Genomic DNA, 25,782 nt, shown 5'->3' with positions numbered 1-25,782 from the left:
CCTGTTTTCAACTCTTTGAGTATCTACCTAGGAGTAGAATTGCTGGGTTGTATGGTTTTCTGTGTTTAACTTGGTCTAATTGCTTTTTAAACAGACTTGCAATCAATCCTCTTATTTAGACCTGCCCTCAGTCCTCCCAAGATACTTCTAAAGGTGCTTGGGGCATTTCCTGAGTCTACAGGGGTTCCATGATCTATTTCAGGTTAGTTCTCTGTTTTCTACAATGCTATCTGAGTTTTCAACATTCTCAAGTTGACTAGATCACTTATTACTCAGCCATCTGCTTTCCAGCTTCAAAACTATTGTTGCTGTTATCTCCTCTCCCATGTTCCCTGTCCTAGTGAGTTTATGCCTTCCTTCTATCAAGGTACTGTCACTTTCATGGGACTTTAGAAGAGAGTACAGGAACAACAGGTACACTCAATCTTCCATTTTAAATCAGAAATCCATAATAAATATTTTAGTATCCTCTATCTACTATTCTATCCATCCAATTTAAATACCCCTCATGTATAATGTATTTATTATGGGGGAATATAAGCATGTATAAGGATAACGTCTGTTTTCAATAAGCTGATAACCTGGTCAAGAAGCTGCAGTATTATGAAGATCATTTTCTCACATATGTTTAACACTTCTATGAATGTTGAGGTTCTCTTATATTCTGATATAGTAAACTCATGAAGGGTTGAAAGGTAAAACCCACATCCATAGGTAGGTCAGGTGTCAAATGAAATATAAAGTCATCCCTGGCATCAACCACTAGGAAAGAGAAAGACTGCCAGTCAGAAAAAAGAAACTGAAAAGGAAGTGAGCCCTAGAAAACCAAGAGTGGAGACTGAGCTTCTTTCAATATTTGCCTCCAGGACTAGACTTGGAAGACTTAAAACTCCCAGGTAAATATGAACCAAAATAGTCATTGCCATGTGGAAGCAAGTTGAGACACAGAAGGCAGGCACACCTGCAGTGAATCACAAACTGCAGACACAGCTAGACTTTGAAATCAGAGTAATTAGGACCAGATAATGATTCCTCTTTCTATTATTTCCTATTGTCACAGAGTCTTGTTGGAAAGCTGTAATCTTGTCTCACCTATAATACTGTGAGAGTTATGCACTACACAGGCCAGTGGTGAAGAGGAAACAGCAGCCCCATTAGAAGTAGGAGGTCTGAGGGATTGCCACCTCCTAGACAATATTTTTTTCAAACACCCTGTTGGAAGATTACCTTGCAGTGACAACTTGGGAGGTTCTGAATTGCATTTTTTATAAAGAAAAGTATCCTTTTACTGTTAGAAGAATTAGAAATAATTAGAATTATTTATTATTAGAAGTTAAGTACACAAATATTATGTACACACTCACTGGCTATGTGGCCTCTACAAGCCTTGGTTTCCTCATCTGTAAAGTAGGAATAAATAAATGTCTCATAGGGCAATTGTGAGAATTAAATAAAATAATCTTGGTAACGCATCTACCACAATGTTTCACATATATTAAGTGCTTAAAAAAGAATAGTATTACTAGCTCCCACTATGATTACTATATCTACTCTTCCTACTATTATTATTACTATTGTTATTACAAGGCAAGGACTAAAAGAGCACATGGCAAGGAGGCAGAGATTATGCTGAGCTGGTGTGATAGGTAAAAGCTTCACAGAAGAAGCAAGATTTTGCACTGGGATCTGAGTTTGAGAAGATGATTGATCATTCTAGACAGGGGATTATGTCATGGAACAAACAACTGAAGGGAAATTACAAGCTATTTTGGATGTAAGAAAGAGGTTTTCTGCTTTAGATTAATGCAAAAATTTTCAAGTATATATCTCCAAGTACAGATTTCAAGAACAGCTGATGAAATTTGATGAGAACATTTAAGGGGAAAAAATTGAATAAAAAGTCCAATACTAACAAAGTACTCTAAATATCCATGTACTAAACAGAAAAATGCTCTGACCATATCTAGTATATTGCTTATGATACCAATTACTTTCATTAGATGTATCAACGTATCTTAATTTCTTCACACACAAGATTTTAACTATTCCACATCACAGAAATCAAAGCAACTGAATACAACTAAAGGCTTTTTTAAGCCATACAATAATGACAACCCCTATTAGCAAGATAAGAGAAATTGGTCATTTGACAAATAGTTAGCAATAAACGGAATGCCTGTACATGTTCATAAATTTGCGCTATAAATATTTTTATGTTAATGTATTACTTTTTGCCAAGAAAAAGCTGTTATAAATAATATTTTGTAATAAGAGATCTTAGATTATTTTGTTATTAACTCTCTAGCATTTAATTTTACTAAAGACATTTGGGCTAATTTTTCACTTTAATCTAGAATACTATGCAGTATTTTTCAAAAATAGTAGTCCTCCTCTTCTTTTGCCTAATTCCAATCATTATTCCAATCAACCACTTTCCTTCCAATGTGCCAATTCTAATGCATGTAATATATCTTTTCAATTTTCTTGGATAATTAAATATTTTGGTTGCTACAAATACAAGTCCAAAATGTCAAAATCACTTACTTTTGTGATGGTCTGTAGTTTCTTACCTGCACTTCTCAAATTAGGGTCCAGTCCTGGCATCTCTTTGTTAGCTTCGGGGCTGACACTGTAGATTGATGCTCCTGCTTCACTGACGATACTGAGAAGAAAGAAAAGGGGAAATATCATTTTTTAAACTTTCCCTCTGGTCCAAGAAAATGAATGAAATTGGTATTATAAGAAAAGAAATAGGGGCCAGCCTGGTGGTGTAGTGATTAGGTTCACGTGCTCCGCTTCAGTGGCCCAGCATTCATGGGTTCGGATCACAGGTGCAGACCTACACACCACTCATCAGGCCATGCTGTGGCAGCATCCCACATATAAAAAACAGAGGAAGACTGGCACAGCTGTTAGCTCAGGGCCAATCTTCCTCAAGCAAAAAGGGGAAGACTGGCAATAGATGCTAGCTCAGGGCCAATCTTCCTCACCAAAAAAAGAAAAGAAATAGCAGGGCAAAGTGCTCTCTTTACATCTCAATGATACCTATAGCATTTAATTTTTCATTAACATAAAGTGATTAAGTAATGTTTGTTTCCTCACACAGGAAATACACAGGCTTAAATCTATAATGAATTCATTCAGTTGTTTTCTCTGTCAGTAATAATAAGAGATACTTTATAAACACAATGGATACTCCCCCATGATGCCAACTTCAAAATTTTCAGAATATACTTAGCTTCTCTTGTGTTTATAATTCATTATTGACTAACATTTATGCTTCCCATCTGAATTAACCATTCTAAAACATCTTGGAAAGCAGAGACACGTGTGTGAATATGTGCATATGCGGACATATGCAAAAATCATTGCCATAACCATTGCCATTATTATTACCTGGTTATAATTAACAACCACAATGTGAAAAGGAAAGGGATCAGACAGGATATTATCCCACTTCTTTTTGGGAGGGTCTGAAATCATCCTTTTAGTGAATTTGAAACCTTTCACTTCAGTCAGGTGTTAAATCATTTCATCATTTATTTAATCAAAGCATCACATATTTCATCCTCTTCCCTCCTTCTTTGGCTCCAAATACTTTACAAATCACAATAGGAACACTCTTACAGCTGACATTTGTATGGTGGTTGATATTTGTACAGTTTATTAAACATTTCTAAATAAGAGGTCTTCTTTATGACATAATATGCAAAGAAACAACATCAACCCCAAGTATTCATGATACCTATGGCTCTCCACCACATGATCATCTAGAGATCAAGATTCAAAAGCAGAACATAGTGCTTAATTTTTTTTTTTTTGTGAGGCAGACCAGCGCTGAGCTAACATCCGATGCCAATCCTCCTCTTTTTGCAGAGGAAGATCGGCCCTGGGCTAACATCCATGCCCATCTTACTCTACTTTATATGGGACGCCGCCACAGCATGGCTTGATGAGCGGTGCGCCGGTGCACGCACGGGATCTGAACAAGCGAACCCTCGGGCTGCCCAAACGGAGCACGTGCACTTACCCGCCGGGCCACCGGGCCGGCCTCGTTAGTGCTTAAAATTTAATTCACTCCTAGTAAACTCTCCCTTTCTCTGCTCCTCAATATTAATTCAATGAGATAAGTTTAGTGGATAATTTTTAACATATTGCCCCATTGTAACAATTGAAGACTGATCAGAAAAATGTGGAAACGTTAGTTTGCTACCCCTGTCTCTGGAGAACTCTTCATTGAACTTTGACAACAACTATAAGCCACCAAGACTTGAGAAGATTATTTTGGGGAACGTGAAGATTTATATTTTTTTGCAACCAAGATCTACCATCCCAAATTTCATAACAGAAAAAATGAACACTTCGCCATTCAAAAGCAAGGCTGCTCATCCCGTTCCTCATCAACACCATCATCATGACACAGTAAGAGGACACTGAGTGCATATTATACACAAAGCACAAAACCAAGCACTTTATAGATATTATCTCATTTAATCCTTTTGGGGATTTTTTTTTTTTTTTAAAGATAAGTAATAAGCTCAAGGTCATACGGCTGGTAAGCAACTACACTGGATTTGACCCCTTACCTGCTTAATACCCAAGTCTGAGCTCTTAACCAGCACAAGCACAAGTAACTTCTGAATAGCCTCACAACCTCTCATTAAAATGAAAACTCATATTTTTGTGCTAAACAAAAAATGCAACATCTTTTTAAGGAAGACCTACTTTCTTAAACCACAGATCCACCATAGAAACTCATTTCTTTCGCTGCCTTCACTTTTGATCAAAAGATAAAGTGAGTTTTGTTTTCTTATGTATCTAAGGTAGAATCTAAAGTATAGGCAAGGTCAAATATATTCTATAATTTCAGAGACTGGCTTTAAAATTAAATGGTAATTGTGCTTTTTCTACAAAATAAGATTTAGATTATGCTTATCTTCTACCATATAATGATCAAGGAGAAAATGTAATGTCAAATAAAGCTTAAAGTGAAGAAAACTCTTAGTATGGCATAAAATGATGTTAAAACCAACATACTAGAGGTGATTTTTGAGTTCCATTATATTGCCACTTCCTAACCCGGGGCCCTTGGACTTCTGGGCAGGGAGAGGCAGGATTAATTAAAATTGTATACAAAACGTTTGTGTTTATGCATTTTTTCTAGGAAAAGAGATTATAGTTTTTACTGATTACTTAAAGAAACCCATGACTCCAAAAAAAGGTTAAGAAACACCATCACAGGATAAGAATATTCAGTCACCAGTCATGGAAAATTTGGTTTCAAACACAAATGAACACTCAGTCCAACCAAGTTTTTTCTAAAAAACCAGAGTATCCATGAAGTGCAGGCTGAACCCATTATTAGAGAAAATATTTTTCAAAATTTCACCACAAATTTATTTTCTATCATTTCCAGAAGCCTCTAAAATTACACTATTTAAGCAAAGGGAACTTAAATGGTAAATAAAAATTCCAATTAACCGTGGCCTTCAGCAGCTGGGTACCTGGGAATTTGTTGGGTGATTCACTGTCTCTTGGAAGTTATAATTCTCAATAGACTGAGGGAAACTTGCAAAGAAAAACACTCAGATAATAAATATTCCTCCAAATACCATACTGCCACTTATTTAAACAGAAGAATACAAAACAGATGTGACCTGACACACTGCACCCAAAGATTTTAGATTAACATTAATATTAAATCAATACAAAATGTAGTAAATTTCATATGCTTTAGTTATTAAATAGCATGGGTCCAATAAACAGTTCAGTACTAAGCACAAATCAGAATGTTTAAATAATCTAAATGAACAGAAAAACCTCAACACTGAGTACTTCAGTATAAAACATATAAGAACCTAGGAGGTATATGTGGCAAGAATTAAATGAAACAAATCAAGCTGGAAGTGGCGATGATTTCTTCCAGGACAAGTTGCTAAGAACAAAAATGATAATGTCCCCTCTCTTGTTTTTTTTCATTCCTATTTGGAGTTCAAGGATAGATATTCAGTAGAAAATATGCAAGATTGTATGAGCCACTTTCTGTTATTGGTAAGTTTCCCAATAAACTATTGGGAAATTATTCCAATTACCTCTAATATATTTTGAGGAAAGCAAAAATGAACTTTGCACGAAATTCAGATATCTAATGATTTAATAAGTATTATATTTCACAAAACAAATTTCTCTCAGGTGTAAATAAATTAGGCTCATAATCTTAGCAATTTAATTATTTTATTCATTTTGCCATAAAGCCAAGAAGACTCTGAGAAGAATTTATTATTTTGGGGAATTTAACTGACACAGTTGTAACTGAACTAAGGTTTCAAGATATTACAGTACTCCGAAGCCCCTTCAAACTCCCAGTTTAGACAAACATCTAAATAGATATATATGGTATCGCAAGCTTTTAAGTATAGGAAAGTACATTTCAAAAGCTACCATTGGACTTACATTTGACCAGATCTATATGTTAATGTGCTAATTCTTAGAATTAAATTGATAATTTGTTAAACATTTTATCTAATAGCGCTATTTTAGGGTCTTTCTATTTAAAAACCTTATTTAGGGTCTTTTTATTTAAAAAAATACAAACCACATACTTATATAACCAAAAAAAAGCAAGTGAAATGCCCACAACACAGATGCATTGACTTTTAAATTCATTTTAAAATTTTTTGTTAAAAATGCTAAATTTTATCTCAAGTAAAATTCAATGATGTTACATAAATCTGATTATTTGCCAGTATAATTTGTTGTATTTTTTAAAAATACATGTTTAAACTATAGAATTTATATCTCCAGAGCTTCTAAGTCTCTTCTACCAAGACAGATTGTATGCTGATGAATCTTTTAAAACCAGGTTTGCAAGTAGTTTTCTTACAGTGAGTACTCATTCTGACAATAAGAGAATGACAATCTCTTTTACCAAATTGGATTCTTTTCATGAGACAGGAAAACTAGCTGTTTGTTTTTTTAAGTTATTGGGCTAATAGTTTTCACATTCATTTAAGGTTACATAAAGTCTCCTCCCTTCTCCTCGTTTCCCAAATATGAAAACAGCTTTCTTTTTTTCTTATTTTAAAACAAATTACATGCTTCCTTATGTTAACAGGAGAATTTAATTCAAAGGTAATCTACTTAAATGAAAATGCAATTATCTAGTAAGATATCAAAAAATCAGCCAGGAAATATTGCTTAAACTAATAAAAACTGATGTGTTTTTAATTCTTTATAAAAGTATACTAGAATTGCTCAAGCCTTACCAATATCTAGCAGCTTTCTTTTCTTCCCTCCTTCTGCCCACCAAAAAATACATACTAAATAGTTACTATGCTAAATGCATTGCTCATTTCACTAGTTTTAAAAATAATTTATCTAAAAACCATTCTTCCAAATTTTTAGACTGAGAAACATTCATGTGGAGAGAGGGTAAATGACTTGACCTAAGTTTCTCAACAAGCAATAGAAAATGCGGAAAAAGTTCACCAACACAGATCTTAATTCTTTCTTTGCTCTGCACATGAGATAACCTGTTCTGAAGCATGAAAGGATAGCTGTTTGTATTTTACGGAGGAGGGGCAAGGCCAAAAACCAAACCACCATGAATAACAGGGGCTCTAGGATTTAATGGTTAAAGAAGAAGGCTTATTTCTAAGAAAATATCAAAGCAATTTTAAATTCCTGTATTTAGTGATGAATTGTCATTTCAGAGAGTCTCAAATGAGCAATATCTAGTCACTTTAAAAATTAAGGTAATCTAGTGATGATAAGCATCAGGGCAAGAAACAAAATCACATACTGTTAAGGATGTTTAAACTGTAGAACTCTTTGGAATGGTAATTTGAAAATTTAGATCAAAAGTCACAAAAATATGCACTTTCTGAACCAGCTACTACATTTTTAAGAATTCATATGAAAGAAAATTAAAACTACACAAAAAAATTAAAAAGTGCTATTCATCATAGCATAGCTCTAAAAGAAAGTGAAAACCAAAATGCCTATCATTAAAGGGTTCATTAAATGAAAAACTATAGTGTCACTTAAAATTATTATTGTAAAATATTAAGTGAAAAAACTGGTTACAAAACTATGATATAAGACCAACTTTGATATTTTAAAATACAGGTATATACAAAAAGAAAAAAAATAGAAGGTTATGTAACATAACGTTAATAGTACTTAAATATGAGTTATTCCTTTAATTGCATTCTTATTTCTTTAAATTTTTCTGCAATAACCATGTAATATTTACTTGTAAACAAAAAAGTTTAAATTTTAAGTTTAAAATAATTGTTAATTGGCCAAGAAATCTGTTATCACATGACAGCCAACATTTTTTAAAATTTTACCAACCTTTCTTTTGAAGTTATTAAAGTTATTTTGAACTTAAACCTAGGTAAACATATCATTTGTTAGTAATAACTTCCAAACATGGCTTTTAGATCTCAAACAATAACATTTTGTGATATCACTATAACATAAAAGAAAGGTGGCTAAGCAGAAAAGTCAAGAATAAGTTCTCAATTTGTACACACAGGTCAGCTAAGAAGCAAATGCATGATGAAAAATTTTACAAGAACGTACATACTATATATCCTTAAGTTTTACTTAGTCCTTGGCCTCTGAATCGATCCCCCAAGTTATCCTTCATGATCACCAAGGCACAATCAGCTCACTATCCACAACATAAAAGATGTGAGGTGACACAATAGTATACCAGGAAAGTAGAATGTGTAAAAAAAACACTAAAGGCAAAATACAGTGAAACAGAAAGAGAGAGAGGGAAAATACACAACCTCAAGATTTCATTGGCACCAAATGAGTTTACCTTTAAGTATGTGACACTAGCACCATCTGGTGGAAGACCAGTTAGAAGCAATTCTCCAATGACCACAGTTAAAAAAAAAAAAAATCCTGAGCTCTCTCTCAAAAGATGAGCATTTTCCAAAGAGAACAAGTCTAGCAACGGTACAGTAATCACACAGGGCCCACAAGCCTGGGGGACCCGAAAACATCTACCAAAGAGTGAATGTACTTCCAGATGGACATCCTATCACATCTCATCCACTGAGCTGTACTCAACAGCACAGAATTCCCTTGGCTACCTTTCATTCAGTGCCCCATACCACATCAGAGGAAAAGAACACTTTCCAGCCCCAAAAAGAAACCTAAAGGGGCAGACCCGAATAAGCACCTACCAAGCAGAACTTTAATTTGGAGTTTGGAGTTCCTCAAAACACCAGCTACCTATCCTTTTGTGTCATAAACAAAACAAAACCATAGTATTCAATGTGAGAATCTGATTCTGCTATTTAGTATCATAGGTTTATGTTCACAATGATGCTGAGCTGCTACAATGTACCACAACATGTCAAAACATTATATTTAAATCACTTTCACTGCTGTCAATGGGTCATTCAATGATAGAGATGACCAAAATCACTGGTATCTTCAAGTACCATCATAGGGGAAAGCAAATCAATAACCTAGGACAAAGAGGATACAGAGCTTGTCTTCTACTTGCAGGCTGAGTCCCTCCACTGAGGTAGAACCAATTTCTGACAAAGAATGGCATCCGCAGAAATTGTTGGTCTCCACTACTCTCCACAGCAAGCATCCCTTTCATTCTCTCTCTCCCTGCCCTTCACTTTCCTCTGCTTTCCTTTTCAAAAATCCCTCTTTTCTTTCTTTTTTCCCTCATCTATGTTTGAGACCAACATGAAGTTGTTACAAGTACTGCATGATACCAAGGGAACTCAAGAAAAAAACCTGCCCCAGGAGCAACCACAGGGCTGGTGCACAAGTGGTGTGTTAGACTAAGTAAAAGGACGAGGGCCCCGCTGATTCCAGGACAAGAAAAGCAGTCTCAAAGATGGGGACACTAACTGTGGAAGAAGCTGTTTGCAGCAGTACTGTAAACATTCCATGTTCACCCAACAAAACAGAAAAACTAAGAGGGCAGGGAATAAATACTGATCTAATTTTACAACTAAAATGTCCTTTGGTCAACGTTTTGAAATGTAGTGATTTAAAGAACATGATGTCAAGCCACCTGCCATCCCCCCACATACCAAAATGTCTGTTTCTCCTGATGCTTGCAGTTAACTCCAAAACTGTCAATTTTTTATGTACTCAATTTGTATTTACTCATATAATAACAGATTATCTATAGTTTATTCTTGTTCAAATGCAATTCAATTCAGATATAAATTTGCGAGTTGCATAGAGAATAGTATAGAGTTTTCTTACAAATGGAGAAGTTTGCTTCATTTACTCATCTTTTCTATCCCTCCTATGTTATATTTTTAGCTTAAATACATCTATGGGTGTTTATCTACTAATAAATATGAGGAATTCAGATTGCATGGCACAGATTTTTTAGGATGAAATTTATTGCAAAATATTTTATTCCTTTATTATCTATCCAATAACAGAAATCAGAATCAGAATTACCAATTTAGAGGATATAATATTCTAATATTTTGCTAATAAGAGTGCAATAATATAATACTAATTATTAAAAGTTTTAAGAAAGAACAACCAAAAAAAAGGAGAGAAGCAAACAGAAAGAGACAATGAGAAGTAAAATAATAATGTTAATAATAATAATAACAAAAAGAGAGACCAAAACTGAGATATACTTTGCCAGCAACAAAAAGCCCAGTTCTTTTTACCCACAGCTGAATAAAGTTTTAGAAATAACAATGGTTTGTGCTACATTATCTAATATTCTAATATTACTGTTGACAATCTCAGTGAACTCCACTAATAAATGACACACATTCATTGGTTTCATACCCTGTTACCTACTCCTCCTTTTCTCCCTTCTCGTATTTGTTTTATCTCCCCACCCCAACCTCTACTTTCCTCTGAAGTGAACTTACAACTCAGCAGAAGTCATCACCCCCCAGTTAAGGAAAATCTTATCTATAAACTTCATCTAACACATTCACCAACTAGTAGCCTCCAGTTTGGACAGCCAAAGCCCTTTTCTGCAGCAGTGTCAACCTTCAGAATTTCTTTTGGCCACCCAGATAATGCTGGGGGTGAAAAAAAAAAAAAAAACCCTGAAAGCACATGCTATGTATAAGACAGCTACTCTAGATCAACCCCTTTTCTAGTTATGGTCTTTTAAAGTACACTGAACAGATGGAGGGAGAGAATGAGTTGTTGAGTTCAGCCGGCTGCTCCATTTACTTCTTTATCTCCAGTGAGATCTTTACTTTTTTGGGATCACTGCACATTTCTGGCCCTGCTATATTACACTATGTAAATATTTAGGAGAAATAATTCCTTTCAAGGATCTAAACTTCCACTGTCGTTATGGCAAATGAACCTGTTTATGCTATGTTCGTTAAGTAACAGCAAGCCTAAAAGAACACAGGAATTTACTAACATATGTGTAAACAAACATCACGGTCATAAAGTTTCTCATGGGGACATATCAAGAACATGAAAGGCCAGTTTATTTTTACTCCCACTGCCCTGTAATTTTCTTTAACTCTACTACAACTGTCCTTAATTCAAACCTTTCCTACAGGTACAGGAACAGGGTAGAGTGAATATACATAAACTATACCAAAAACTACCCATGTCTCCATTTAACCTTCCTTGATTCTAGAGCAGTGGTTTTCAAACTTGATCTTGCATCACAATCTGCTAGAGGGCTTGTTAAAAGACAGATTGTTGGACCCCATCCCCAGAGTTTCTGCTCCAGTGGGGCCAAGAATTTGCAATTCTAACAAGTTCACTGGTGATGCTGATGTTGCTGGTCCTGGAACCATACTTTTTGTTTTAAGGTTTTATTGAGGTATAATTTACATTCCATAAAATTCACCTACCTTAAGTGTATAATTCAATGATTTTTAGTGAATGTTGTACAACCATCACCAAAATCCAATTTCAGAACATTTCCATCCGAAAAAGATCCTTTGTGCCTACTTGCAGTCCCCATTACCACTTCCAATCCCAGATAGCCACTAATCTACTTTGTCTCTATATATTCATCCTGTCTGGACATTTCATGTAAATGGAATCATAAAATATGTGGTCTTTTGTGCCTGGCTTCTTCACTTAGCATGTTTTTGAGATTCATTCATGTTGTAGCATCAGTACATCCTTTTTATGCCAAATAGCATTCCACTGTTCTAGATATACCACATTTTGTTTAGCCATTCACCAGCTGATGGACTTTTGGGTTGGTTCCAGTTTTCTAGTATTATGAATAATGCTGCTGTAAAACATTCATGTGCAAGTCTTTGTGTGGACATACGTTTCATTTCCCTTGGATAGATTCCCAAGAGTAGAAACGCTAGGATATAAATTTATGTTTAATTTTTTACGAAACTGCCTAGGTGCAATGAATGAGGATTCCAGTTTGTTCATTTCCTTGACAATACTTGATATGTGTCTGTCTTTTTTTTTTTTAAACTTTATTTATTTATTTTTCCCTCCAAAGCTCCAGTAGATAGTTGTATGTCATAGCTGCACATCCTTCTAGTTGCTGTATGTGGGACTCGGCCTCAGCATGGCCAGAGAAGCGGTGCGTTGGTGCGCGCCCGGGATCCGAACCCAGGCTGCCAGCAGCAGAGCGCACGCACTCAACCGCTAAGCCACAGGGCCAGCCCTGTGTCTGCCTTTTTGATTATAGCTATTCTAGTGGTTATCAAGTGGTATCTACGTGTTGTTTAATTTATATTTCTTTAATCACTAATGATTCTGAGCATTTATTCAATGTATTTATTGGCCTTTCCTAATCTTCTTTAGTGAAATATCTATTCAAATCTTTTGCCCATTTTTAACTGGCTCATTTGCCTCGTTATTGAGTATAAGTGTTTTTTATGTATTCAAAATACATGTCCTTTATCAGATACATGATGTGTAAATATTTTATCCCAAGTTTTGGCTTGTCCTTTCATTTTCTTAGTGGTCTTTTGAAACACAAAAGGTTTTAATTTTGATGAAATCTGGGACTACACTTTGAGAACCACTGTTCTAAAGCTTCAAAAATTCAAAAGCAATGTGAAAGCTTAGTGGTTTCCCATCTACATAAGCAATATGTAAATTTCACTCATAGCATCTGCTGCTTTTCTGTTTTGTTTTGTTTTAGCAAAGCCTATTATAACTATCATCCCAAACATATTTACCCTTTTTAGGAGGAAGAGAAAAGAGAACTTGCAACTAACTGGCTTTAATACGTTATGGAATGAATACATTCAGCTGCAGATGGGCCTGAACTATCACCTGGGAACACTGGATGGAGTGCTAGCACTAAAGAACATGGACTCCTGAGCCAGTGCTTTCAGAATCATTGGTCAGTCCTATGGCTTTTGACACTAGGCCTAAATATATAAGAAATATGTCCACCTTACAAATTAATGGGAACAAAGAAAAATGGTGCACGATGGTAGAGATTATAGAGAAAGAGCATATTACCTGAAAGATACATTCGATTTATCTTGATATTTTTGTCTAATTTTATTAGTCTTCCTTACCTCAGGGACTTTTTAAATAATACATATACCAGTACAGCCCTTTCTTTGTTGAAAATCTATTGTACCTTAAATTAAGAGGAGCCAAAGATGGCAGCTAAAGTTCAAATCTTGTCTAGGACCATAACTTGCAAATATACAAAACATACTTCAAGAATATATAGGATATGTTTGATTCAGGTAGAAGCAACAGTAAAATTATTTATTTCTAAGGTGAAACCCAAAATATTATGTGTTTATTTCTTTTTTTTTTTGTGAGGAAGATCAGCCCTGAGCTAACATCCATGCTAATTCTCCTTTTTTGCTGAGGAAGACTGGCTCTGAGCTAACATCTATTGCCAATCCTCCTCCTTTTTTTGTCCCCCAAAGCCCCGGTAGATAGTTGTATGTCATAGTTGCACATCCTTCTAGTTGCTGTATGTAGGACACGGCCTCAGCATGGCCGGAGAAGCGGTGCATCAGTACCTGGCATCGGAATCCGGGCCGCCAGTAGCAGAGCGTGCGCACTTAACTGCTAAGCCACGGGGCCGGCCCAATGTGTTTTTTTCTTGATGATTATCTATGTCCCAAAAGCAAATCATTAAGATAAAGAAGCTTATATGAACACTATTTCTATAACTAAGACCTGAGACATATATTCTGTGATTCTGTGGGAAAACTATAACAGTACGAAGGATCCAGTTAAAAGATGAAGAACATTCATTTGATTTTGCAACAAGAATCCTTCTTTATACAATTCAAGTTGACCTGGACCCAAAGCAAGAAACTTTGTTTACTTAAGTACTACCAGGCTTCCACTGTAAAATGTTTTAAAATATTTATGTTCCAATTCATGGATCCTGTTGATAACATAAAAGCCATTAGTCTGGGGCAGGCACAGTGGCATAAGTGGTTAAGTTTGGCGTGCTCTGCTTCCACGGCCTGGGTTTGTGGGTTTGGATCCTGGGCACGGACCTAAACCACTCATCAAGCCATGCTGTGGAGGCGACCCATATACAAAATAGAGGAAGATGGGCACAGATGTTAGCTCAGGGCCACTCTTCCTCAAGCAAAAAGAGGAAGATTGGCAACAGGTGTTAGCTCAGGGCCAATCTTCCTCGCCAAAACAAATTAATTAATTTAAAAAATTAAAAAAAAAAGCCATTAGTCCTCATTACCTTCCAAATGTTGGAGATGGATTTTATATTTCTACTAGTCTTCAAAAATTTCACCACAAAGAACAAGGCTGTTGGCCAATATTTATTCTCCCTTTTCCACTAAGCCACTTAAAGCTACTTAAGAAGAAGCCATCCAAAGACATGCCAGAGGATATAGTTTCACATGTGATCCACAGTCTCTCAACATGGTCTGGCTCCCAATAAAGTAAATTTAGGGCATCTTCTTATCCAATCTCTTTACGTTTTTTTGCAATTCAAAATAACTAGAGTCATTGGAACTTTTCTCCCAAATTATACCAGATTAGGCAAAACATCTCTGTGATGTTACTAGAGATCCAAGATAAAGATCACGAGATAAGAAACAGAAGAAAGTGTTTACTCAATAACATACAGCCAATTACAATTTACCCATACAATTGAAAGGTAAGAATAAGCAAAATAATAATAATAGTTTTTTAAGCCTTCATTTTATACCAGAATTCAACTCCCTTCCCCAATCAGTTAGATACCAATTACTAGGAGGAACAAACTCATCTGGTTAGCACTTCTCCTACCCTTTATTTACCAATCAGTTCTCTGGTCTTAGAACATTACGATGGCTCAAGAGAAAAAAGGGAAGAGGAAGCAGCAAGGACCTCAAATAGGAGGTCTTACTCCTGGCCATTTAAGATTTGACAGTCATTGATGTGGGCACCTATATGGCAATATGATCATAACAAAAGTCCATCCTCAAAAATTTGCAATTTCCTAATAAGAGTCTTAGCAAAAATGTGGAGTAAGGAGCAAAACTCCCTCCCAACCCTCACTATTTATCTGTGAAATCCAAAAATAATCATTAAAAGCTTTGCTTATACAAACAGCAAATTAGGAATACACAAACAAACAACACCCAAATCTGCTATACAAAACCCGTGTGCTCTCTGAAAACTAACAGAACTGTACCACTCAGCAATTCATCCATCTAGGAACAAATGCCCTCAGCCTATTCCTGAGAAAGGGAAGAATGATCAGTTCTATCTGTCTTCATCTTGTCTGAAAATCTTGACATTTTTCAGCAAGTAAAGGTTCCAAATGGCAGGTGTCATAATGCCTTAGCCTCACATGTGGTGCTAGAAGGCAGGAAAGACAGCAACAGCATGCGGTCATGTCAGAGCCACACAGAAGCTGCCTAGAGAGCACATTCTGAAAAGAGCAAACCTCAGACTCAGTTAAATCAATCGAGTGCCAGATGCCACTATCAGAACAAAGCTGTGGTGCCAAGGATTAGCTGCCCAGAGAAACATTCAACTCAAGGCTCTCACAAAAGGGAAAACAGCAGAGCACCATGGCACCTGTCCATATCCTGTTTGTCTGATAATTTGGTCAAACTAGCTCCTTCTATGCAGAGAAGAAAATGGCCACAGAATTCTTGGCTTCGTCTATAAGTGGGTACTATTTTTTCAAGGTCATTTTCAGTTATTCTAAAGTAAATAATATGAATCTCCTGTATTTGCATAATACTTATAGCTTTCTCAAAGTGCTTTAAGATCTACTAACTCAAACTAACTTCCTATAAGGAAGTCAGGATCATAAGTACTCGCTTCATCTTACCTGCAGGGTAAGAGAGAACCAAAATTAAATAAAATTAGACCAAGATCATCTGAAACCAGACTTAAAAACAAATCTGGTCTCCGGACTGTTAGATCAGACTTCTTTCTATTTAAATACCTACCCTCTGCCCACTCCTCTCTTCCCAATCATCTTTTCACAAGTTTTCCCAATAATAAAGTTTTGGAGCCTTTTGAAAGTTGTTTGTGAAGGCCAATCAATAAGCATTTTTATTCCCAAAGGTCAACATAACTGGCATGATGTTTCCCCTACTTTGTTTCTCCTCAGATCTGAGTCTAAGAAATAGTAATAATTTCTGAGAAATACTCAAAGCAGGAGATGCTGGAGAAGCATAAAAATAGGTTATTTGTTTAGGGAAGAGCATGCATTATCAAGTCACTGGTTAGATACATCAGAAACTAAACAAACTAGGATTCAGGAGATGCTGGAGAAGCATAAAAATAGGTTATTTGTTTAGGGAGGAGCATTCATTATCAAGTCACTGGTTAGATACATCAGAAACTAAACAAACTAGGATTCACTCAGATGAGCAGTATGCGGTTAATGATATAATCCACCCACGAAAAAGAAAATTCAATATCATTTAGATTATTATACTCTATTGGAATATACAAAGGGATTGCTGGGCCAAAGATTGATACTTCAAAACACCTGATTTCCTTCCATATCTCAGAAGACAAAGCACAAACAAAAGCCAGGACTTCGCTTGGATTCAACTTAGTAATATTTAAAAATAAAATAGTGTTGATGTAAGGACCTTTGGAAGCCTCTAGAACAAGCATGATCTTCTAATTCTCTCACAAAAAAATTGGTTTTTTTCTCTACAACATTTTTATTCCCTATGGCTACACCACTGAAATTGATTTATTTGCCATATACTTGTGCCTATTTTCACACTAAAACAATTCAGCGGCGCCCACATTGTCTTGCCTTGACTTTTAGCAACCAGCAAATACTATTCTTCAACTCTGTGCAGTTGCTCCAGTTATTTTTCATCTTTGTATTTTCAGATCTAAGGCTGACTGACATATAGAGCACTGAAAGGATAAAAGTAAATATCAGTTAACACAGACCCACAGTCGTATAAGGGCTAAGAGTACTTTCACATATGTATTCTACAGTTTGAAAATTAAATGTACTAAATAAAATTAAAGACAAATAAATCAAATATAAAATAAACATAAAATTTTCTAAATTAAATTTCTTGTTTACCATTTAGTCTGCAGGTTTCAATTTCTGTAAAAAATGGATATGATCATTTTGCTATAATTATTTTCCACGTCTGCTATCTTTTTTCCTACACACTTTGCTAACTTGATTGATTCCAGACTTCCTAGCACCTCATGTTTTTCTGCTTTACCCATTTAAATAGGGATTTGTTTTTTCATTAACATGGATAAAAACCGATTTGTGTTCATGTTTGGAGTAAAGATGAGTGTAGGTAAAAACAAAGTGTGAAGTTGCTGTCTAGGAATGTTTATTGCTCAAAATCACTTAAATGGTAAATAGACACATGAAATGAACAAGCTTTGCATTGGAATCCTTATTTGTTACATATTTCAACTGAAGTACAAACAGAACCAAGACAAACCAGATACACATATCTCATAATTTTTAACATCAGTGTAAAGAGTCATACTAACAGTCATCAGTTTTTTCACTCCACAGAAAAGCAAGAGTACAAACTAGGGCACTTAAGTGTTAGTTGGCTAATGACACTGACTGCAACTTTTTTGATGAAGCTAAAGCACAAAAGACTATGCTTAATAAAATCACTGAACATTCACTGAAACTTAAAAATAAGCCCATATTCAGTCAATTCTCCCTTCAAGTCTCCAAAATCTTCTAATATCTCTTTTGGTATCTCTGGAAATTTTAAATCTTAATTGTTGGGTCTTATTTTTGGCAAATGTATTTTATCTCAACAATTCTCAATGCTAAGATGAAATCATAAGCAGGGGAAAAAGGACCCTAAAACCAACAAATGAGTAAACATAACTTCCTGGTCTAATCTTACCTAAAAGTAATGACATCTCTTCCATCCCTTCCTAAAGTTTCCTACCGCAAATTCTTAAAATCTGGCCAGTAGATATTTATATAATTTTTAAAATACAATATACTAAAGAAAGTTAGAAGGTTGTTCAGATATTTAGTCACATTGTAATTTAAAGGTATATACACTTGAAAATTAAAAACAAATATAAAAATAACACAAATTAGAAGAAAGCAGAAGCTGTGTTCTTGAGATTCCCAAAGGCAAGAAAGAAAAAGAAAGTTATAGCTGTCACTTAATATGTATTTAACACCATGCGTAAAGAAAATCTGCAATATAATCTGATCCTGAAGAATTTAAACTACAGACTTCCTGATTCCCCAGTGCTGGCAATCACCTCCAACAGAAACTGTGCACAATGGCTGAAAGAACTTTTAAAATTATTTTGTTTCTCCTAAGTTTGTTTTAAGTATGAAGTCTCCATTCCAAAGTAAATTTTAAATGACTTGATGTTGTTCTGAAAACCTATTTTATATCAAAGGGCTCCAATGAATTTTTCCTATTAATTTCAAGTTGTCTAACTTAAACTTGGGCCAGTTATAATTATAAGTAAAATTACAAACTCTAAAGTAATTATTAATGTAGTATATCACACTCTTAGAGTCATACTCCAACATCATTTTCATTTGAAAGTTAAGAAAACAAAAACAAAAAGACGTTAGAATACAAACCCAAGTGTGTGTATATTAATGTAACTTGGACTTTTTTATTCTTAGAGGAAAACTGAATAGTGGCGTTTCTTCTAAAAATAAATACAAAAATGATTTAAATCATAGTCTTCATGAAACAAATTATTTACAGTCAGAGGCCTTCTGATATAATGATATGAAAGATGTTAACCTTTTTCTCATATTTAAATGGGAGGGGAATAAAGAAAGAAAGAAGAGAGAAAGGGAAGGAAGGAGGGATGGAAGGAAGGCAAGGGAAGCAGACAGATACATGTTTTTTGAGCGAGAGAGAAAGCGAGAGGGAGAGCACCCGCACACATACGCATACGTGACTGGCAAATCCATTAAAATATTTTTTTTCACTGAAATATTTTTCACTAAAATAGGTAGGATACAAACTAATAATGGCTTGTAAAGAAGTAATATAATGTAACCAACTGACACTAAGAAGTCTGCTTCTCCAAACCATCTACCCACCCTAATCAGGGGGGGGTGGGGGGGGGGGGCGTGGTTTTAGTGTAAAATGAATGTATTTTCCTCACCTGGAATAAATCACCATCTTCATGAGCAAGTTTGAGAGTATCCATTTCTAACTATATCTAGTGGTTAAAAAACAAAACTTTACATATTAGAAACACAAGCACACACAAAGAAGAAACTAAAAATCCCTTTTTCCTTTTCTTTCAACCTATTTCCCAGGCTTAGAAACAAGGCTTCTGTCAGCAGATATTTTTCAAACAGCTTTTTCAGTTCCAATTTGGCCCTTTAAATATTCCCCAATGTACTTCGAGAAATGCAGACTTCTAAGATAATTTGTCAGAAATAAATTAGCATGCATGCTTATGTGTGTGTACACTCTATATTTGCTTCAAGCTTTAACTTCATCAGTTAAAAATATAAATTTTCCCTTATATAGAGATACACAACAGAACAAAAAATAACCTGTATCTGAAATTTATCTATCACATCATTTTCAAGCGCCAGGGGCAAATTGTTAAAGCAAATAATACTTCTGAGTTAGAAAGATGTAGACTGTAACATAATTAAAGAATAAGGAAGTATTAAAATTTACACCTTACACCTAAATTTATTGTCCTTCTGAAAGCTGTGTTTTTGTCACAAAGATTAGAATATACTGCATTAGCCCTCAAATCCTAATATCTATAGAAAAAAAAGTCTTTCAACTCTTTAAGAGTATTTTAGGTGAAGCTCCTATGAAAACACCTGCCAATAAGCTTGAACTCGCATATGAAATGGATCACAGGGTTTACCAACTGCTGCAGATGTTCAAAGGCACTCCCTGCACGGAGCGCCACAGTCATAGTAAGAGAAGACTTCACTGCAGGCCCATGTCTAAGTTGTTTCCCTGAATTGTTTCTTGTCAAATTAAAATGCCAAAAATTATTCTATCAAATGCCATCCCTAAGGAATCTAGCTCAACCCAAAGAGCAGCTACCAATTAGTAAACTTGGGGCTTGCAATGGGGAAAAATTTTCTTTTTCTATTGATATGTGAAATTAGCAGGGTCCAAAAAGAAGTTTCATCTCAGCAGTTAAAGTGCTACTGATAGCGATAATCACATGCAGGCTGTAATTCCTTTTGAAAGGCTTTTCAAATGAACATATACAAAGAAAAAAGAGAAACACAAGTGTTTTCCTACTGAATGACTGCCTAGGATTACAGAGTTATAGAAAGCCAAGGTTAGGGATCTAGAAATACACAAGGATTGTGAACTAACAAACCAAAGACAAATGAAACCCTTGCTCACTCTTTCAACAAGGTGGGTGCACCCATCCTTTAGCACAATAACCAATTGAATTTCAGGTTGTAGAAGGTGCTTCAGAAAATAAAATCCATCACAAATCATTGAATGTTTCTCTATTGCCTTGTATGAGCAAATAAAATCCTTAAGAAAAACATTTCCTGTGCACTTTGCTGTTTTCCAAAAGCTGCATATCACGCAGAGACTGCCTTGTAGAGGTGTTCACTCACTAGAAGCGTAAGTGCGCAGACGTAATAGATAATCTTTGGCAGCCAGTCATACTACATCTTTTTCACCTGCAAGTCCAGAAGCATTTGTATAGTACAACATTTGCAATTTACTCGCCGAAGTGAGAGCTGTGTTCATCTCCTAGAAAGAGTTATGATTGTCCATGACCTTCCCCCCAAAGTTCTAAAACTTGATTTCAAAGGACAGAAACACAGGCAACAAGACAAACAGGAATAAGCCTTACACAGAATAAGGTCATGTGAGGTATGTACTTAAGTTATGTAGGGTTACAGTTGGGCAAAAATCATTATGTGACCTGTGGCTACTCAAGTAATCAAAAGATTCATTTTTAAATGTGGCAAGGGACAATGTTAAAAGCAAAAATTCAACGGTATACATTTCCACGTATATTCCGTCTGCACTTTTCACAGAAAGCCTCTTTGATTTGAATTATCAAACATTTCCCAATGTTGCTGCTTTTTAAAGTCTCCATTCCTGGACACTAAGCTTCTTGGCTTTGTGGCTCAAGCGATGACAAACAGATCATTTCCTATTCACTCCACTCACCTCACATCAACAAGATTGCTAGAATCCAGTTATGTTAAGAATTATTTTCAACAGCCACCTTCAATTACAAATGTTTGACATGATCACAGACTTCCAATGCTAATCCCCTTTCAAGTTGAAATACCCACACAAGGGCCCTTTGAGACACACAGCATGGCTATTTTCTTTGCTTTGCCTTACCCTGCAAAGCGGCTGAAATACATTTGAATCCTTTCTCTCCTCCCCCATCACTACTGCCATATCCATCTCTTATGCAAAGTAGCATGCAGAACCACATGCTTTTGTCAAGGCATGAGTCTTGCCCAGCCAGGAACCTTAAGAGAGTCAAGGAAAAGTTTTTCCTCCCCTACAAAAGCAAGAAATCAAGCTCTAACTTCGAACTCTTTCCTTCCTGGCCATGCCACTATTCTTCAATATCATTTAACCCATGGCTCCAGCAAGATCATATCCACAGGATAGCAGACCAGAAGTGGTGGAGAGATCTTACTTCCTCCACAGTCTTTATCATATAAAACTGTGTTAGGTCAAAGGTAATCCCTCAGCAATTATTTCCTGTCATCTGCTGAAATTTCAGGCTCAAAAACAGTCTAGGTACTGATGAGAACATACAATTAGTATGTAGTCTAGTTACATAATGAGGACTCATTTACCCCTTAAAAGTTCTACTCTTCCAGAATGTTCCCTTAACAAAAACTGACCTGGGCCAGTCCGGTGGCGTAGTGGTTAAGTTTGTGCACTCCGCTTCGGCAGCCCGGAGTTCGCTGGTTCAGATCCCAGGTGCAGACCTATGCACCGCTCATCAAGCCATGCTGTGGCAGGCGCCCCACGTGTAAAGTAGAGGAAGACGGGCACGGATGTTGGCCCAGGGCCAGTCTTCCTCAGCAAAGAGAGGAGGATTGGCAACAGATGTTAGCTCAGGGCTAATCATCCCCCCCCACCCCCACCCCCCCCGCCCGCCAAAAAACCTGACCAGTTAATGAAATAGTTAATTAGTTTCAACTTAGCATTGAGACAAACTTAGTTCATGCTGAATTTAAAAGTTGAAGAAGATGGAAAATTCAAAAGAGGTGTTGCATTCTACTACCTTAACAAAAAACTATTTGAAAGAGTTTTAGGGCCCACAAAGAACAAAATCTGGCTGGCTTGATCATTGAACCTCAGGTCCCTTCTGGAACATGAGGAGTCGGACTAGATCTTTGAGGGTATTCTGACTCCCATACTATATTATGTATGATTTAGGGAAATTCCTTAATGCTAAAAAAAAAGATGAAAATGGATTAATCTGAATATAAACTCAGTTTTGTTCAGAAGTTTTTTGCCATTGTCTGCACCATCTCCGAATAAATAATCAAAGGTAAAAGGTAAAATTAAGAGTGTTAAAAATAGGCAAGTTTATTCCCTTAGGTCAAACTTTCTAGAAACATCTACCATATTCAAACAATAGAGAGGTGAAAAGGCAGCACTGTGTGCTGGAAATAGCATGAGATTTAAGATCAGATGACCTGGACTTGAGTCCCCATTCCACTAACTCTAATCCATATCAGCCTGCAGGTCAGTTTCCTCACTTGTAAAATGCTTCTAATACTTACAATCACAGGGTTACTGTAAGAAATAAATAAGAACGGGTGGAAAGGTACTTAGTAAGCAGCAGTAAACCCATGGAAAATTATGACAAAAAAGTCCGAAATAAGGAATTTACTAAAATCTACTTTTATTCGCCTCTGAGAAAAATACATTGTGATTTAAGTTAGAAATACATAACACAAAGTGATTTACTATACAGTAAAAATACTTCCAAAGTAAAAGTCCTAAAGTCAATACTTGCAGGCAAGGTTCCTGATTTTTAACTGGAGTCAACCTTTTTTTATAAGGGAACAAACTATTGGAAATTCTTACTAATTAAGAGTATTAATTCCTATAACTTAATTCTTCACAAAGTCCCAGTTTATGAAATCACATTCTACGAAGCAGTAACCTACTGACAAAGCACATAAGCAGGGACAATTGTTGTGGTGAGGTAGCATCCTGGATAACCAGCAGTACTAAATAAAACAAATGTAATTTCACAAGTAAATGGGTATGAATCTCAGTAAAAAACAAATGTGAGAAATAAAATTTATCTGGTAAATCACCTATGAAAGAAAAGGAAAAAAGATTACTTTGCTACCACATTTTATTTCCTAAAGTGCAAAAACATCATTCAGAAACACATCCCAACATAGATAATTTAACTATGACTTAGTTTAGCTAACTTTCAAGCTAAAATTAGACAGAAAAATAATTTTCTTACATGCCTACATAATCCATGACTGGAATGAAGATACATATATGTCACACTTCTGGACCCTTCTCAGCAAGAATAAAATGGAATTGGGGGTGTTAGAACTGTATGAGACCTTCTGGCTATAATATTATGGAAATCAGTGAATAGTCTGAGTCAGGGTTTCCAGAGGAAATATCTACTTTCATCACAGTCTCTCTAGAATAAATGCTTTTCAAAGTGTTCCAATTCTCATTCAAACCACTTTTAAAATTAACAACTTCCTTATACCCTACAAATTTTATAGCACTAACAATTTTCAAAGCATTTTCGACCAAAAACTCCAAGTCTGTCTTAGATTATGAACAGCTACGACAGACCATACTCTTTATCAAATATCCTTATTCAGTCCTTTAATCATTGGATGTTACTCTTTAATTTTAATTCTGTATCTCATGTGAAAACATAGCACTGAGTAATATGACTTGGAAACTAACAGCCATTTGGAAACTAACAGTGTTTCAAGCTCAAGGACAGCAAATCCAGTGAGAATTTGGTAACAAGAGAGAGTAGATGAAATTATATCCCATTGTACATAAACTGTGAAACCACTTCAGAATGAAGAAGACTTATTATTAGCTACAGATTGTTAGCACTTACAGGGTCAGACACTATTGTGCTACATATGTATTAATTTCTTTAATCTTCACAACAACAATATGATATTATCCCATATAACAGTTGAGGAAACTGAGGTACAGAGAGGTTAGGTAATTTGCGAAGGTTATACAACTAGTAAATGGCAGAGTTGTGATATGAATACAGATAGCCTGACTCAAGAGCCCTTATTCTTAACCACTACTTTGAGCTATCTACTATACTCAGCACAATATAGGTATCTCATGTAATCCTCATATTCCTGAGAGGCAGGTATTATTATTCTCACTTTACTAATTAGAAAACTGAAGCTCAGAGAGATTAAGAAACTTGCCCAAAGTTAGATAGCCCAGGCCTGGATGACTCTGAAGTCTGTGCTCTCAGACTTAGCACTATACCTACCATGTATAAGGAAGGAAGCAGTGACTCGATCACCACCACCACCCCTCACCAATCACTGTGATACTTAGTTTTCTTCCTTGATCTCACCAACTACTGCCATAAAGGGTAGGTATGAAAATCAAAATAAGTTATATGAAGAAGTAAAACCAGCAGTTAAGAAAGACCTGAAACACCATTTAAGAATTTTGATATTTCTAAGTCATCTTTATACACAGAAAGACCACATTTTTAAAAAAATCTATCATCGAGAGGCAGGCCATAAAATCACCTTTTCATAATCACTGTGCATGCTGGCTGATTCACTCCATGACAAGTCCCAGAGACACAATCTACAGAGAATCCCTGGGTATAATTGTGATGTTCTTTAGCAAACCTTGTCTTGTCCTCTTTGTTACCTATCTTTTCCTCCATTCAAAAAATACTCCTAGTCAGGTACTCAGCCTTGACTCTAAACACAAGGGGGAAAAAAGGGAGAGATCTAATAAACTCATTTCAAAGTGCTAGAACTTAGCGTGTTCAATTCTAAGAAAGGATTTGAGATAAACTACTAAATATACAGATTGTACCAAGGGTTAAAATCAGAATCTGTTACACTTAAGGAGAGAGAAAAACAGATATTATAAATGTATAAACAAAACTATAAGACAGTATACTATTCTTTTTCAAAGTAAATATTATGGATAACTAGCAGTTGGAGTTGTTCTCAGAGGTAAGGGCCGTATGCTTAATAGTACCCCTGAAAAGAAAAGTTCGTATTCTGAAAAAGTACCATAAAATATGCACATGCAATAAAATACCATTCAGTAGTCCTTAAAAATGATGAGGAATCTTTAAATACGTTATTTATCTATAACACATTAATGAGTGGGAGAAAAGACAAGTATCCATTAATGTTAAATTGTATAACACACACATACATAACACAGA

General features: G+C 35.6%; 1 protein-coding gene across 3 annotated transcripts in view; it reads right to left on the bottom strand.

Moving 5' to 3' along the window:
- The window catches only part of SRBD1 (S1 RNA binding domain 1), a 214,165-nt gene that overhangs the window by 88,495 nt on the left and 99,888 nt on the right, over positions 1 to 25,782 (bottom strand). For all 3 annotated transcript variants that reach the window (XM_058551313.1, XM_058551314.1, XM_058551315.1), the window contains exon 15: positions 2,571 to 2,662. In XM_058551313.1, coding sequence (XP_058407296.1) covers positions 2,571 to 2,662 — 92 coding nt within the window. The remainder of the gene's footprint in view (positions 1 to 2,570; positions 2,663 to 25,782) is intronic.

This window comes from Diceros bicornis, chromosome 12, assembly GCF_020826845.1.
Source record: "Diceros bicornis minor isolate mBicDic1 chromosome 12, mDicBic1.mat.cur, whole genome shotgun sequence".
In the NCBI taxonomy this organism is placed as follows: Eukaryota; Metazoa; Chordata; class Mammalia; order Perissodactyla; family Rhinocerotidae; genus Diceros; species Diceros bicornis.
This window is presented reverse-complemented; position numbering and strand designations above follow the sequence as displayed.